The 17,221-nt window shown below is 44.0% G+C and overlaps 1 protein-coding gene across 5 annotated transcripts in view; it reads right to left on the reverse strand.

Moving 5' to 3' along the window:
* Nucleotides 1–17,221, reverse strand: part of TTC7B (tetratricopeptide repeat domain 7B) — a 302,589-nt gene that overhangs the window by 107,060 nt on the left and 178,308 nt on the right. For all 5 annotated transcript variants that reach the window (XM_073349423.1, XM_073349422.1, XM_073349421.1 and 2 more), the window contains one exon: nucleotides 12,406–12,566. In XM_073349423.1, the coding sequence (XP_073205524.1) occupies nucleotides 12,406–12,566 (161 nt within the window). The remainder of the gene's footprint in view (nucleotides 1–12,405; nucleotides 12,567–17,221) is intronic.

Genomic DNA, 17,221 nt, shown 5'->3' on the forward strand with positions numbered 1-17,221 from the left:
AAAGCTCTGAGACACGGAATGAACATGCCTACAGGCAAAACGTAAGTTTTATTTATAGGACTAAGTCAACCAACTGCTCTTCAACTACTAAGATGTGTGCCAACAGTGATTATTTTTTAAAAAATTATGTGGCCACCTGAGACCATGAAAAAAGTTACTCACCTTCTCGTAAATTATGTTTTTTGAGATGTGTTGTTCATGTCCATTCCAACCAGGTGTGTGTGTGCGCACATGCACAGTAGCTGGAAGATTTTTCCCCTAGCAGCATCCGGGGGGTCGGCCTGGGCGCCCCCTGGAGTCGTACCTTCATGGCACCCAATAAAGGGCACTGCCGACCCACCACCCTCTCAGTTCCTTCTTGCCGGCTACTCCGACAGAGGGGAAGGAGGATGGATAGAGGGGAAGGAGGGTGGATATTGGAATGGACATGAAAAACACATCTTGAAGAACAACAGTTACTAGAAGGTGAGTAACTGTTTTTTCTTCTTCAAATGCTTGTTCATGTCAATTCCAATGAGGCGACTCACAAGCCCAAGTTCGGGAGGCGGGGTCGGAGTTGTCCACTGATTGGAGCACTGCTTGTCCAAAGGCCGCATCGTCTCTGGCCTGCTGGGTAACCGCATAGTGCGTGGTGAAAGTATGAATGGAGGATCACATTGCTGCTCTACAGATTTCCTAAGTGGGAACCTGAGCCAGGAACACTGTTGATGAAGCCTGCGCCCTGGTAGAGTGCGCAGTGATTGGATGTGCAGGAACCCCCGCCAGGTTGTAGCACTCACAAATGCAGGACATGATCTATGACAAAATGCGTGGTGATGACACAAACAGACCTTTCATTCTGTTTGCCACTGCCACGAATAACTGGACTGATTTTCTGAATGGCTTCATTCTCTCAGTGTAGAATGTTAGCACCCTATGGACATCCAGTGAGTGAAGTCTCTGCTCCTTGCTGCTGGAATGCAGCTTAGGGAAAAATACTGGGAGAAAGGTCCTGGTTGATGTGAAACTGTGATACAACCTTTGGTAGGAAAGCAGGATGAGGTCTGAGCTGAACCTTGTCCTTATAGAACACGGTGTAAGGGGGCTCTGATGTTAGGGCCTTAAGTTCAGACAACCTCCTGGCCAAGGTTATCACTGCCAGGAACATGACCTTGTAAAAGAGGTAGAGTATGGAGCACAATGCCAACAGTTCAAAGGGCGGTCCCATGAATCTAGAAAAGACTGAGTTGAGGTCCCAAGCTGCGACAGGCTGCCAGACATGAGGGTATAGCCTGTCGAGATCTTTTAGAAACCGGCTGACTATTGGGTTAGGAAAGACAGAGCGGCCCTCCGCGCCCGGGTGGAAGGCTGAGATGGCAGTCAAGTCAACCCTTATTGATGACACTGAAAGCCCTTGCTGCTTCAATGGAGGAGGTAGTCCAGAATAAGCGGCACTGAGGCTAGCGTCGGGAACGAATGGTGCTGTGCCGACCAGATTGAAAATCTCTTCCACTTGGCAAGGTAGGTAGCTCTCGTAGAGGGTTTCCTGATGCCAAGGAGGACTTGTCTAACTTGATCTGAATAGGAAAGCTCCACCGGGTTCAACCATGGAGCTTCCACACCATGAGGTGCAGCGACTCAAGGTTAGGATGTTGGAAGTGACCATGAACTTGTGTCAGAAGGTCTGGGAAGAGTGGCAGGGAGACTGGAGCTTCCATGGACATGTCTAGGAGTGATGTGTACCAGTGCTGGTGGGGCCAGGCTGGAGCTATCAAGATGACCTGAGCTCATTCCCTCCCGATCTTGAGGAGTACCTTGTGAACGAGTGGTATGGACGGAAAGGCGTATAGGAAACAACCTCCCCATGGGAGGAGGAAAGCGTCCATGCTGGTGCCCGGGCTTTTGGAAGGAGCAGAACTGCTGGCATTTCCTGTTGCGTAGCATGGCGAATAGTCTATCTGGGGAAATCCCCACCTCTGGAAGATTGAATTCATGACATCCGGGTGAAGGGACCACTCATGGCCGTGGAAGGACCTGCTGAGGTGATCTGCCAGCTCGTTCTGTACCCCAGGGAGGTACACTGCTTGTAGGTGTATTGAATGTTCTACACAGAAGTCCCACAGCATGAGGGCTTCCTGGCACAGGGGAGAGGAGCATGCACCCCCCTTTTTGTTGATATAGAATATTGCCATGGTCATATGACATGGCTGTCATAACTGATACACACTGTCCCATTAAGTATGCCCGGAAAGTCTGGCATGCCAGGTGCACCGCTCTCAGCTCTGACATTGATGTGGAAATCCAGATCCGCCTGAGACCAGAGACTCTGAGTCCTGCGGTCTCCTAGATGTGCTCCCCAGCCCAAGTCTGATGCGTCCGTCACTAGCAAAAGAGACGGCTCGGACTGGGGAAGGGGACCCCCTGAGCATACCTCCTGAGGGTTGAGCCACCACAGGAGAGAGTCTAGGACGGGTGAGGCAGGGTCATGATCCTGTCCAAGCTGTCCTGGGCTGGTCGATACACTGATGCTAATCATGACTGAACTGGTCGGAGCCTGAGTCTGGCATGCTGCACCACGTAGGTACAGGCAGCCATGTGTCTCAGAAACTTCAGACAGTTTCTTGCTGTGGTGGTGGGAAACTGTCTGAAACCTCAAATGATACCGGCCAGGGTCTCAAACCTCACTTCCTCCAGGTATGCTCTGGCTTGGGTCGAGTCCAGCACTGCCCCTATAAACTCTATCCTCTGAATGGGGGACAAAGTCGATTTTGCTTCGGTTAGAAGGAGACCCAGGTTGTTGAAGGTGGCCCTGATGCATTTGACTTGAGTTTCCACTTGGGTCCTGGAGCAGCCCTTGATCAGTCAGTTGTCAAGGTATGGAAACACCTGTACCTGGTGCCTTTGCAGGAATGCAGCAACGACTGCCATGCACTTCATGAAGACTTGAGGTGCTGCTGATCGGCCAAATGGAAGGACAGTAAATTGGTAGTGGGTATTGTTCATTACAAACCTGAGGTACTTCCTGTGGGGCTGGGTGACTTTAATATGAAAGTAAGCGTCCTTCAAGTCGAGGGCGGCATACCAGTCTGCTGGATTCAGTGAGGGTATGATGGAGGCCAACAAGACCATGCAGAACTTGAGTTTCTTCACAAACTTGTTGAGTTCTCGCAGGTCCAGGATGGGCCTGAGGCCACCTTTAGCTTTCGATACTACAAAATATCGGGAATAAAAGCCCTCGTCCCCGTACTCCTGAGAAACCTCCTTCACTGCCCCTAGAGATAGGAGTGACTGCATCTCCTGGAGAAGAAGTTGCTCGTGAAAAGGTTCCCTGAAGAGGGATATGAAAGGGGGGGTGGAAGGGCGGGAGTACACAGAATTGGATGGAGTATCCCCTCTCTACCGTATGGAGCACCCGGAGGTCCAAGGTGATATGGGACCATGCACAGTAGAAAGGGGATAGTCAGGAGGAGAAGGTAAGGTGGGGTGGATCCAGTCTCTGATGTGGCGCACCATCCTCAACCATGCCTTCAAAAGGCCAATTTGGGCGCTGAAGACCAAAAGGCAGGTCTTGTATGGTCTGCTGGACCTCAGAGGGGAGACCAGAAACCTGGAGCCATGAGCCCCTTCTCATGGCTACTCTTCTGGCTATAACCCTGTCTGCCCCATCAAGTGCTGCCTGCAGAGCCCCCCTGGAGATCAGCCTTCTCGACCAAAGCTGAAAATTCGGCACAGGAGTCCAAGGGGAGCAACTCCGTGAATTTAGCCATTGCTGAGCAGGTATTATAGTAGTACCTGCTGACGATGGCCTGCTGGTTAGATATTTGGAGTTGTAGTCCCCCCGTTAAGTACACTTTTCGCCCAAATAGGTCACGTTTTCTAGCGTCCCTATTCTTGGGGGAAGGGCCCTGACTCTCAGGAGGTCCTGCACCACCTCAAAAGCCTCTGGGGTGGATGGGAGCGGCAGGTGCTCTGAGGGGATCAGTGATTGCGATGGGCCCGGACTCGACTACCTCACTTGGGCAGGAGTCGACAGAGCCCCACTCTGAGCCTCAGTCCGACTGAGGTGCCACTGATGGCTGGTCCCTGGATCTTGCTGAGGGGGATTGGCCTCTTTCCACCTCCTCTTCTTCTGCACTGGCAATTGGGACTGGTGCCGAAGGCTGGAGTGCCCCCCGAGAGGCTCCATGATGGTGCCGAGCCTCCTTGGCAGTCTTTTTTTGAAGCCGGATCTCTCGAAGATGGCACCGGAGCACTCTGCACCAAAAAAGACATACTGGGAGCAGGAACCCCGGCGCCTGGGTCTGACTGAGGTCGGAGAGCTGTCTCCATGAGGAGGATTTGAAGCTGCTGTTCCCTCTCTTTAAGTGTTCTTGGTTGGAATTCCTGACAGATCTTGCAGCGGTCTTTTTGGTGACCCTTACCCAGACACTGTAAACAGGAGGAGTAGGGGTCACTTTTAGGCATGTACTTCACACAGTCCTGGCAAGTCTTGAAGCCTGGGAATCGCGGCCTGCCCTGGTGACAAATAAGGGGGGGAGAAAAATGGGGGAGGGAACCCACTGTAACTGAAATTTATAAGTGAACTAACTACGCTATACTTAACAACTAGAACTAACTTTCTACAGTGAAAACCGAAAATATTGCTAAGCTGCTTGCCGAAGCATGAGCAAGGGGAAGATCCAGCTACCGTCACTGGCGGTAAGAAGGAACTGAGGGGGTGGCAGGTCGGCAGGGCTCTTTATTGGGCCACGAAGGCGCAACACCAGGAGGTACCCAGGCCGACCCCACGGATGCTGCTTGGGGAAAAATCTTTCGGCTACCGTGCACATGCACGCACACACACCTGAATGGAATTGACATAAACAAGCACTCGAACAACTCCTCATTTCACTTAGGACAATGGACAGCCATCAAATGAATATGACTTGCAGCCATTATTGACCTGGGGAAAAATAAAAGGCTCCATATTCCACTGCTGACTCCTGAAATAGTGTAGTTCCCATGGGCTAGGAAGAATTTTAGAGTTTTCAATTAAGATAATACATTTGCTTAAAATTGTATGAAATATTCTTGGAACAAAAAAGTTTTCCATCATACTTCAACAAATGTAAATGTTTAAACAGTGAGCTTAGTCTTCAGTTGCTTTCAGACCTGTTACCATATGTCTTTCCTTTTTTGATCTTACAGCTTAACATTAAAATAAGATTCTTGCATTCCTCAAATATCCCTTCTGCTGTTCCTTATGCCTGCTACTTTAAAAAGCCTGTCAGCTGTCATCTCTTGGAGTCATCACTAATTTGCAGCGTATTAGCAGTTATTGTTTATTGCTTATTGTTTTAAGTGGCTTTTCATTAAATCACGATGATCTCAGGTAACATACTAGACCTATTAATTGGTAACGTAATATCATAAGTTAAAAAAAACTAAAGGTGAAAAAGCGACTACATAAATATTTAATAATGAAACAAGAATCCATCCTACTAAGCATGAGGTAGATTAAATAAAAAGGTATTTAAAGATTTTATACTATAAATAGCAGAGACCATATAGAAATACGTACCTCATAAGAAGACAATAAAAGACAGGAAGTTCGGGAATTGTGAAAATTGAGAGTCAGCTAATCTCTCTCTCTCTCTCTTTGTGATTAAAATACTGTGATTTTATACATGCTTTGCACAAGATAGCGAACCTGATTTGAACAAAATCTACTTCTTTTCACAGTATTAACTAGAATTCTTAGCAACTGATAGGCAGAGGGGAAACAGTTTCTTGTAAGAACAAAACAATATGACGTTCAAAATGAAAATGTTCAAAACTCTGTGTCCTAAACAAATGGATGGAACATGGCCAATTGAAGGATAAAACAGTTATTTGCAATCAAATATCAAGGCAACATTTTCTTAACTTATTTACTCTATCTTCCTTGCAGAGGGGGACAAACGTCTTGTCTACTTAGTCATTATACCACACTCATCATCAACATCCTAGCACCTAATATGTCTGGTTCTCTCTCTCCTTACCGACACTAGCAGATTTACTTTGATATTTTAGTCACAAGCAGAGCTCAAATTCGGGTGAAAAGTTTTTTTTGCAGTGTCAAAAAAATTATTTAGTATGGGATCCTGTATGTGTATGGCCTGCCAGGACAGCCACTGGAAAATTGCCTGGGGAACGTAACAGCAGCCTTGATAAAGATTTGCACAAGTAGTTTTCTATGTTCTTTCCCCTCAGTATTTTCAAGAGTCTTGCATCATCAATATAGGTCTCACAAAAAAGCAGTACTGATCACACAAACAGCTTTACAGTAAATGTGCATGGGAGTGGGGTGGGGGTGGGAGAAAAAGGGAATACAGGTGTGTTTAAAATGTGCTTAAGGTAATTTCATTTAATTTTGAAAAACTCTTGACACAACGTAAGTGTCACCACAGGTAATCTTCTTGAATATGCACCCAAACATAAAATGTGTACCTGTTAAACAAACCTGTATTTATTCTACATCAAACAGGAAACTACTACTCAAAAACTCTCTGTTGCCATAATTTGGCAGACAAGTCCTACAGTTAGCCTCTGCAGAAATAACAACAAGAGGAGATTTTCTAGTCTGTATCTTTGCGTTTGTAGGCTGATTGAGTTTGAAGAGTAAGCAATCTAAGGCTACGTCTACACTATGCTGCTTTCAGCGACATGGCTGTGCCGCTACAGCTGTGCTGCTAAAAGTGTAGCTGTTGTTTGTTGGTAGGAGAGAGTTCTCCTGCCAACAAAAAACTTCTACCCCCAACGAGTGGCATTAGCGTTATCAGCAGGAGAGCGCTCCTGCCGACAAAGCGCTGTTCACACCAGCGCTTGTCGTCGACAAAACTTCTGTCTTTCGGGAGTGTGTTTTTTAACACCTCTAAATGACAAAAAATTTCTCTTTCCCTTGCCACTGTAGACAAAGTCTAAGAGTGCTGGGATGAGATGAGGTTATATTCCCTTTGTGTAAGTTTGGATTCTGACACTTGTGAAGAACAAGGGTGGAGTAGAAGCTTTTTCTTTAAGGTATGCTGTGGTGTGGTAATAGATTCAAAATTTTAGGTAATTCTAGATGTGAAAGGTGTTACATTTCTACACCACAGAATATGGCTGTCTTCAGCAAAATACCTTGCAGCAATATTGGTATGCCAAGCATACAGCTTTTAAATTCGTTCTGGAAAAATGATCTAAGCAGCATGTACTGCTCAGTCGGGTGGGTTTATTCTTTCTTCATCTTATTTTTTCCTCCTTATGTTGCAAAGAATGAGATGTCAACTCTCCAAGTGGAGAAGATGTTGTGACTTGCAGGCAACACTAGAATGTGGTATTCACTCTCCCCAATGACTTATTTTTGCTCAGGATGGTTCTTGGGCGGGAAGCAAACTCTCTATTTCTTAACAAAGGAGGGGAGGGAAGGTCACGCTGCAAAAAGTGTATATGAATGGCTATGTTTGTTCAGCAGTTTTTCTTTGCTACCTATTAGAGCAATAAGCCACGGTCCCTGTAAGCCCAAGATGCAGATTTGGGGGATATACCAATAGCATACTTCTGACAAGAGTGGTGCCAGAATGAGAATCAATCTTGGAGATGTACCAGATTTTAAAGGATTAAAATGTTGAAAATCAGCAGGCAGCATTCACCCATTAATCAGCAGTTAGGCAAAATGCAGCTCTCAGCAACAAGAGAGGAGGACAAGGAAGAACCATTTTATCAGCACGGCTTCTATTAATAGTTTACAGCTTTCCCTCTGCCCCCTGGAGTTTTATGAAGGTATCACATGCGAACTTGAAATTTAAGCCACTTGACTGGAAAAAACAAAAACAAAACAAAAGCCCTGTAAGAATGGTAGGAAGGCACACAGTGTAGCATGTAGTGGTATTCAGTTATGCACTATGGTAAATTAAATAATAAATGGCATAGTTCACATATGCTATGTATTTGTTTTCTAAATTTAGTTTTTCCACAAAGAGAGGATTATCTTTAACAAGCTGTAAAGCAACTTCTCTATCCATGTTGTCAAGGCTGAATCCCCACTCTGTCACTTTGAGTACAGAAAGTGGGGGCCCGCAAGGATTTTAAAAATTAATACTTGCCACTCCAGGCTTGTATTAAACTCCCAAGGATACAGCTTTTCTCTGACCTTGGCTTGGTAAACGCTGCCACCGCCCAAAGGCCAAAAACCCCCTGGGGCCCAGGAAGGAGCACTTGGGAATTCCTCCCTGTGAGGTACCCTCAAGCCCTTTCACCTACCCCTCCAGGGAAGAGCTGAGAAAGAAAACAAAGGAAATTAGCTGCTGCTACCAGCTAACCAAACAACATGCACAAACCTCTTAGGATACCAAAAATCCAATCCTGTTCTTAAAAAAGGGAAATTTTATTAAAAACAAAAAGGAAGAAAATACATCTGAAACTTAGGCTTTTGCTAGATTTTAAAAGAGCAATTCCAAAAATTAAGCACCCAAAATAGCTTTCTTGGGGGTTAGCTTAAAGGTTACAAGCAAACAAAGCATCTGGGAGGAGTCCACAAAGCCTTAAAAAATAAACAGAAATAAACCTAACTGTGTCTTTTTAGACATTCCCTAATTTTATTTACATATCTGAGGCTTCAGATAAGTAGTTTTGAGGTATGAACTGATAATCTATAATCAAACCTGACTTAAAGCTGCTTACAGCATTGCTGCTCCATGTCCCTTCAACCCAGAGAGAACAACAGACAAAGGGAAAGTTTCTTTCCCAATTTTAATAAGTTCTACTTTCCCACTGGCTCTTTTGGTCAGGTTCCCACTTCCTTTTCTTTACTTGGGGGACTTTTAACCCTTTACAGGTAAAGCAAACAGAGAACAGCTACGAAGAGGGATTTTACAGCTAACTGGCTGACTGGGTGTCCATCAAAGGGAGCTACTCCCCGCCCCCACACACGCACTTCATTTATCACACACGCAAAAAAGTTTTAAATGATACTTTGATAGGGGAGTCTCTGATATGCAGCGACAAGGAGACTCAGAAGCCCCATACTATTTAATTTACTAAGATTCAGAACAAAGTACTGATTATCCTGGCCTGCATCTCCAGAGAAAAAGTAGAAAACAATCAAAATGTACAAAGAAACCAATTAAATACTAAAGAACATAGAATGAATCAAGGAATGTTTGAACATACTGAAAATTAGCAACTTTTGAGGTGATATAAAGGGATCTCTTCTCTCAGGTGGTTGGGGAGAGGGAATGAGGTTGTGTCATCCGTCAGCAGTTGCAGAAAGGGAAAATAGAGTCAGTTTATATCCAAAGCACTTTTGTAAAATAAAAAAATTGTCAAATATTTTTTACATGATGTTTTACAAGTCAAATATGTAGTATAAGATCTGATCATATAATTGAGGCTTTGCTGATAAATCCCTGTAGAAAATAATGTAATAATATGGAGAATTCAATACCACGTTTAAATTATGGGCCAAATTGTGGCAGCCCAAGGGAGAAGAGAGAGAATAAAGGGTCTCCACTATCCCTTGAATTCCTTGCAGGGGCCAGCCATAATATAATGGGGTATGCTGCAGAGCAGATTATCCATCCAAAAAAGGAGCAAAGAGGGCCACAGCTGTACGAGCACAGGGAGAGTAATTTCACATTCATTCTTTTTCAGAGGCTGGCAGATTTCCCACTCCAATGTCTGCACTCACTTCCTTTCCCCCCTCTCCCAAAGACTCTTCAGGGATTCTAGCCCAATAAGAATTCATCCAGTGACTCCCCTGATCTGTCCAACTATGTTTTCCATCAAGGGACCTGTACCGCATAATGTGGTCAGTGACTTAAAACCATAATCTTGTCCTAAATTAAGGATAAAAGATTTTTCCTTATTCTTTAGTGTGTTGGAATTAGTGTGGAGCTAGGTTTAGGCTCAAGATTCAATGTAAACTATTGCTTTATCTTTTTTTCCCCTTCAATTTGGAAAACCCACAGACATATTCTGAAACGTACTTATAGGAATAAAGGAATTGCCATACTGGATCATACCCTAGTCCAGTACCCTATCTCTGACAGTAGCAAGTACTGGATGCTTCAAAAGAAGATGCAAACAACCTCCTCACTCAGTAGTTAAAGACTGTCTCAAGACCTGAAGTATGAGGTTTAATATCTTTCAAATTTTTGTTAACATTTTGTGGTTCTTGAGAAGAGAATTGGAGGAGGCACCGATATGTTTGTGTACAAATCTGAGAAATGGATAGATGATGCTGAAATTGTGAAAAGAGGCGGCAAGAGATGACACAGTAGGTGACAATATTGCACAAGTAGAGTGGCATATTGCTGTGAAGGGCCTTTGAAGTCAAGTGCACAAAGACTTGAAGTGATGCAGTTCAACAGTGGGAGTAACTGGAGAGATTCAGGGAGAGGTGAGGTTGATGTGGTACCTGGTCAGAGCGATGAAGGTGATTTTACCAACTGTGCTTTGTATGGATTTAACATGGAGGTGACCTGGGTGTAAGGGAGGTCAGTAAACAAGATGGGAGAGGATAAGGGTTTAGATGAGAGATTTTGTTGTCTGAACTGAAAGAGGACGACTCATGCAGGGATAAGTGGCAAACTTTGGAAACAGCCTGGATGTTTAGGGTAAGAGAGGGATGAGTCAAAGATGACCCTCTAATTTATGGGGCGATGGAATAACTGGGAGGATAGCAGAATTGTCAACAGCAAATGAGAATGAAGGAGTTGGGAGGGAAGAGGAGGAGTTCAGCTTTGGCAATGTTAAGTTTAAGCGGACAGTGAGTCATTCCAGACTAGCCATCAGAGAGCAAGACAGATGTGAGACTGGACAGAAGCAGACGGATGAGGAGCTGAGTAGTATATATGAGAGCCGCCAGCATAAAGATGGAATCTGAAACCAGGAAAGGAGCAGATTACACAGAGAAGGGGCCCACCCAAAGAAACAAATATGGGGAGTCTCACAAGCAGCAGGCACAAAGTCAAAAGCTTCAAGGGGTCAGATTTCAAAAAGGAGGGTCAAAAGCTGTGATGAGATCCATGAGGATGAAATACAGACCCTGTGATCTGGCCAGGAAAAGGTTGTTAGAAACCTTGGTGACAGCAGTTTTATGTTGTTAGGAAACAGTTTTTAATTGAGGTAAGTCTGTTCTCTCCTACTGGTTCAAAACACTGATAGATTTTTTTTTTTATTGCCGCAAAGTTATATATTAGTTTAAAATAGGTTATATTTTAAACTGAAAATTCTATTTCTATCATATCTGTTAAATGCGCATCTGATAAAGACTAATATATATGAATAAATTACTTTCCTTTTAAAAAGATTTGAATTAATGTTAAATTGTCAGCAACTTAAGTTTCAGATGTTTAAAATGCTGTGGATCATAACCTGGAGTATCTGACACTGAAACTTCCTTATCAGAATAAAACATTGCTGGTCTCACTGAAGTCAGTGGGAGGTTTGCCATTGACTTCAGTAGTGCTACGATTTCACGCTGAAACTTTTTACCATATTGTGGGTTCCACTGAAATATCTACTAATTTTACACTGAATTTAAATACATCTTTACAGAATTATGAAATGCAACTATATTTAAGGTACATCATCCAACAACAAAGGAAACCTGTGTGTGGTGCCTGTGTGTGTCCCAAGCAAAACACGAGTATTCACAACAAAAAATGAATGGTTTTTAATATGCTAAAGAACCTTCCACAAAATTTGTGCTTCTTCCACTTCAGTTGTTTAACTATGCACCTGTTGATTCCTGATGACTGGCCATTAAACACAGACAAAGCAGCACAGCAACCGCTCACAGTGGGGGGGGGGAGGGATAGCTCAGTGGTTTGAGCATTGGCCTGCTAAACCCAGGGTTGTGAGTTCAATCCTTGAGGGGGCCGTTTAGGGATCTGGAGCAAAAATTGGGGATTGGTCCTGCTTCAAGCAGGGGGTTGGACTAGATGACCTCCTGAGGTCCCTTCCAACCCTAACCTTCTATGAATCTATGTTATACAATAAACACATTAGTGGATTTTTATCCTTAGAGGAAGACATTATGAAACTACATTTTTGTGTGCGTTAAAGTATCATATAAGCTTTTTTAGGTTGCTACACAAAAATATACAACACAGGAGAATATTGTAAAACATGGTAAGTGGGAAATTTTGAAAACAAATAACCAGTATATGGAATAATACAAAAAAGGCAGTTGTTTGAAACCATTTTCCAACATTTAAAAAAGCCTAAAATGCTAAGAAACAGCTTGGTATTAGAAAATAATTACAATGCACTGGAGAAAAAATAAAGCTAAAATAAAAAAGATTACAATCTTCAGAAATAACCTCTCATACCATTAGTGAGATAGGGAGCCTACTACTGTACAACAAAATTCAGGAGTTGGGCAATAGGGTATATGGAAATAGACGCACTGGAAGTACTCACATAAAGTTTTCTGGATATTCACTCAAGGCCATGTCAATTATATTCAAAGCATCATGATAATGTTTCTGGGCTGACAGCAAGAGTGCAAGGAGATGCAAAGAGTTGGCATCATCTCCTTGAAGTTGAAGAGCCTGACGAACATAACCCAAAGCTTCTGGTATCTGAGTAAAAAAAAATGCTGAGAAGAGTTATTATTAGAAATACCACTTGCTATAATTTCACTGCATGTATGTAAACATTCAAAGTCGTAGAAATTATGCAAAGCTGTATAGGCTCCCATAAAATACTAACCAGAAACATACAAGCAGACTTGACGTTTTACAGTGAACATTAAAAGCTCCAAAGTAATAAATCAACCTCTGAAATGAGATAGGTTTCAGAGCAGCAGCCGTGTATATACATCTACACATGTATATACAGCCTTTATATACATCTACACATCTCACTGCATTTACTATACATTGCATTACAAATTTTAGGATTACGAAATATTTGGTAGGAACCAATTCTTGTACAGCATGCTCTGTCTACACACTGGCCACAGTCAACCTACTCTTTACCTCACCTTTACATTTTCAGCATATCTTGTCCATTGTTATCTTGTTCTTTGCAAATGGTTCCCTAGGTGTTCCCTCCCCTTACCTTACCTAGTTCAGACATTCTGTCTCTCAGTTGACTGAGCCATTTTCCTAATTTAGTTACACAAACTGTTTTCAGCCTGCTCATTTATTTACTTCCCTAATCCTGTCTTCCAAGAAATGAGGCCTCCGCCATGTTTAATTACTCATGTCAAACCAGACCGACATTCCACCTTTCAGTTTTTTAAAATATTTTTTCAATATTTTTAAACATTTGTTGTATTTCCATTACATTTTTGGGTTTTTTTGGTGCTTTTTGAAGTTTATTACCCAGCAACACATTCTCAGGACAACAGTAGTTGTAATCATTTGAACTACCATTAATATCAGGCTCAAAGTACAACCCAGGGGGTGCAAGCTCACCTCTTCTGGTACAGCCCACCAATGTATTTCCGCTGCCTCTACAGTATTGTCCCTAATCTTTTGTTCCATGGCTATTTAGTAACATGTTCTTTTCCAATTCCGATATAGTGGTTTTTACCATGGGGGTGTCCCCAGCCATCCTGTGAAAGGGGAGGTATGAAGAACAGCTGAGGTGCAGGAGTCTGGAAACCCTATTGGGAATTCACTGGATGAGCTTTCTCAGCAGGTGGAAACCCCTGCAGAGCTTTCCATTTTTTTACTTCATCCTCTACTTGCTGCTTCTCTTTTTCAAGCTGCCAAAATGGCACCCACAGTCTTCCATGTTCTGATCTCCTCATCCCTCACCCAGAATCCCTTGCCCTTGGGGCCAGATTCCACTCGGAAAAATTCACTTCAGCTACGGACACTGCTGATTTATTTAACCCCAACCAGCACTCGGTTCTGGCTAAGAAACTGGACAAATTATTGGGATCAGGGTTGAACTGCAAGATATTCCTTGCATTCTGGGGAAGCACCATTCATGCCATTTCAATACTCGCTTGTTCTCCTCTTGCTAGTATATTACACACATTATGCTCTCACAGATTCCACCTCCAAAGGAGGTGATCTGCTAGCTCATGATCTGTTAGCTCCTCCTCCAGGAGGAGCTTGACATCAAATGCTTCCGCTTGAGCTAATCTTAAGTTATACAGCACTCATGCCAACTGTGCCCCTAAATTTGAGTCGTCAATAGTATGACCTATAACCTGCAACCATAAACACCCCAAAGACCTCTGCCATAACCTATCCCAAACCTGCTTAATTAAGTGGTTAATCTTTTTCAAGGATCTTCTTTTCGTAAACCTATGAGTGAACCCATTCCACTTGTTCCATGGAGGGGGTCCCCAATCCGTAACAAGGGATTCCAACTCCTGGATGAAGAGGTTACGAGTTTCAGTAAAAATCCTTCCACTGTCGTTCCCTTCCCTTTCTACCTGAACTATAGTTGGAGCAGGTGGTTGGGGGCATACCCAAATCCTCTGGATATATTATTCAACTCAGACTGCAAGTATCTTGTTTTAGCAGTGTCAAAAGCAGGGGAGCACTAGCAACTTGCACAGGCCCCGGAGCACAGATACATCCCATAGCTACACTGAAAACGGAGGGAAACGCTTCTGGGTCCTGCCTCGCATTATGTTGGTTGTGACAGAGACCACCTTGGGACTGCCACCTGATGTGCTGAGACTACCTCTGAGCCTGTTTTCTGCGGCAACTTGGGACTTCAGTACTCTGTCTTGTTGAGCTAGCCTGCTGCAAACACAGACCCAGGTCTGAACCATGTCCCCCAAAAGCCGCAGGCTTAACTGAAAACAGCTTAAGAAGTGCTCCTCTCTCCAACACCCAGATACCCAGTTCCCAATGGGGTCCAAACCCCAAATAAATCCTTTTTACTCTGTATAAAGCTTATACAGGGTAAACTCATAAATTGTTCGCCCTCTATAACACTGATAGAGAGGTATGCACAGCTGTTTGCTCCCCAGGAATTAATTACCTGCTCTGGGTCAATTAATAAGCAAAAAGTGATTTCATTAAGCATAAAAAGTAGGATTTAAGTGGTTCCAAGTAATAACAGACAGAACAAAGTAAATTACCAAGCAAAATAAAACAAAACCACGCAAGCCTAAGCCTAGTACAGTAGGAAATTAAATGCAGGAAAATCTCACCCACAGAGATGTTCCAAGAAGCTTCTTTGACAGACAAGACTCCTTCCCCAGTCTGGGTTCAGCAATCACTCACACCCCCGTAGTTACTGTCCTTTGTTCCAGTTTCTTTCAGGCATCTCTTTGGGCTGGAGAGGCTATCTTTTGAGCCAGCTGAAGACAAAATGGAGGGGTTTCCAGGGCCTTATATAGTCTCTCTCTCTTGTGGGTGGAAATCCCTTTGTTCTGCTGTGTAAAATCCCCTCAACAAGATGGAGTTTGCAGTCACCTGGGCAAGTCACACGTCTATGAGCGATTCAACTTTTTGCAGGCTGACGTCATTGTTTACATGTTAGTTTGAACGTTCCCAAGAAAGCACAGATGTGGATTGTCATCTCCCAAAGTCCATTGTCAGTTAAGTGTTTCTTGGATTGGGCACTTACTGAGAATAGTCCTGTCTCAAGTAGCTGACCGAATGCTTCATTGAGGCTACTTAGAATCAAACAAGTACATAGCCAATATTGATAACTTTGAATACAAAAATGATACACACATACAGACAGCATAGTCATAACCAGCAAGCTACAACCTTCCCATAGACACCCCACTTGGTCTTCTCTGTACAAGAACTGGTGCAACAATAGGACACTGGTTGCAACAATGATCTAAACGATCACAGTTTATGTCAATAACGACACACCCTCCTCCTGAATATACTGCCAGAGTCTTGGACACTGTCCATGGCGGAGGCAGTACATGTAAAATCCTTCTGTCTTCGGTCATACACCCTCCCAGTACCTTTAAGCCCTATGATGTCATTCCTGGGTGTCCTCACAAAGTTCTGGGTTCCTGGTCCCTGGGTGCCTGAAAACATACTGGGGTGCAGTATTGCTAACAGTATGCAGATAGCAACATCGGTTAAAGTGTAGGAGCCCTGGCATTTAGCCACTAATGCCGTGAGGTGGTGTGCCTCAGTTTCCCCTGCCACACAGCAGCATAGGCCTGTTATGCTTTTGCTGCTGTGCCAAACTTCCAGCCTATTTACAGGTATATGCTGAAAAACAACATGCTTGTGGGATGGTCTGGTCACCATCCCTACCACGTACAAAAGTTTTTTCCACAAATCAGGTATGTCACACATCTTTAAAGCGTTTACCATTAGTATTAACTCCTTTGTTTTGACCCATAGGTGAAGTAGCAAAAGACACAAGATTAACAGCAAATCTATGGTGGACAGGCTTTGTTCACTCAATTTAGCTTGTTTAGAGTCTATTGCATTTCCCAATGCCTTTGTGTACCATCGTAGGTGCTCTAATACAGATTATTCTGCCTCTTTGGAGAGGGCTTTCAATTCAGGCATGTGTTTGAGGCTTTGGCAGGGAAAGGGTACACTGCAATCATGCCTGCCCGTGGCCCTTCCCTCTCGAATTTCTTTCGGTTGGACCCCACCCCCTTGTGAAGCTTCCCAAATGCAAAGTGTTTCTCCCCCCAGCCTTGAAGAGACCGTGTTATCTTTTACAAGGGTAACAGGAATAACATTTTTTAATGGAGTGCTTTGGATCAGTAATTTCCCTCAGTTACCTCATTCTCTGCTCCCAACAGGTCAGCTGGGTGGACTCTCCCTCCAGGAGATCTGAACCCCATACTTCCCTTTAAACCTGATCCACAGGAGAGGGGTCTGGCATTTTAGAGACAGATTTTTTCACCCTCCTCCTAGGAAAAAGTCTCCCTATGAAAGGTGAGCAAACCCTCTGGTCTCCCCTCATCTTCCGTCTGGACTTCCCTCTAAGGGCTCCCCTCTGGGTCAGACACTCCTGTGTCCCCCAAAAGGGAAGGTGACACCGGTCCAGCTGTGGGATCACAGCTACCAGCTATGACAGACCCTTTATAAGTGAAATTCTCCCCCCCACACACACTTTCCCTCAGGTTGGGCTTGCATCCAGCTACAGAGTTCTTGGGGTCCATTCCCACCGCAGCAGTCATCAGGACCCCAACTTCCATCTCCCGGGTACATGTCTCGGTGCACCCCAGGTCAGGACCTGTCCCCTGCTGACTTGCAACTTCCTGGCAATCAGCAGCTGGGATCGCCTCCTTGTTACAAGGTTGGACATTCCCCTCCCTCAGGGAGATGATCAC

The sequence above is a fragment of the Lepidochelys kempii genome, chromosome 6 (assembly GCF_965140265.1).
Source record: "Lepidochelys kempii isolate rLepKem1 chromosome 6, rLepKem1.hap2, whole genome shotgun sequence".
Classification (NCBI taxonomy): domain Eukaryota; kingdom Metazoa; phylum Chordata; order Testudines; family Cheloniidae; genus Lepidochelys; species Lepidochelys kempii.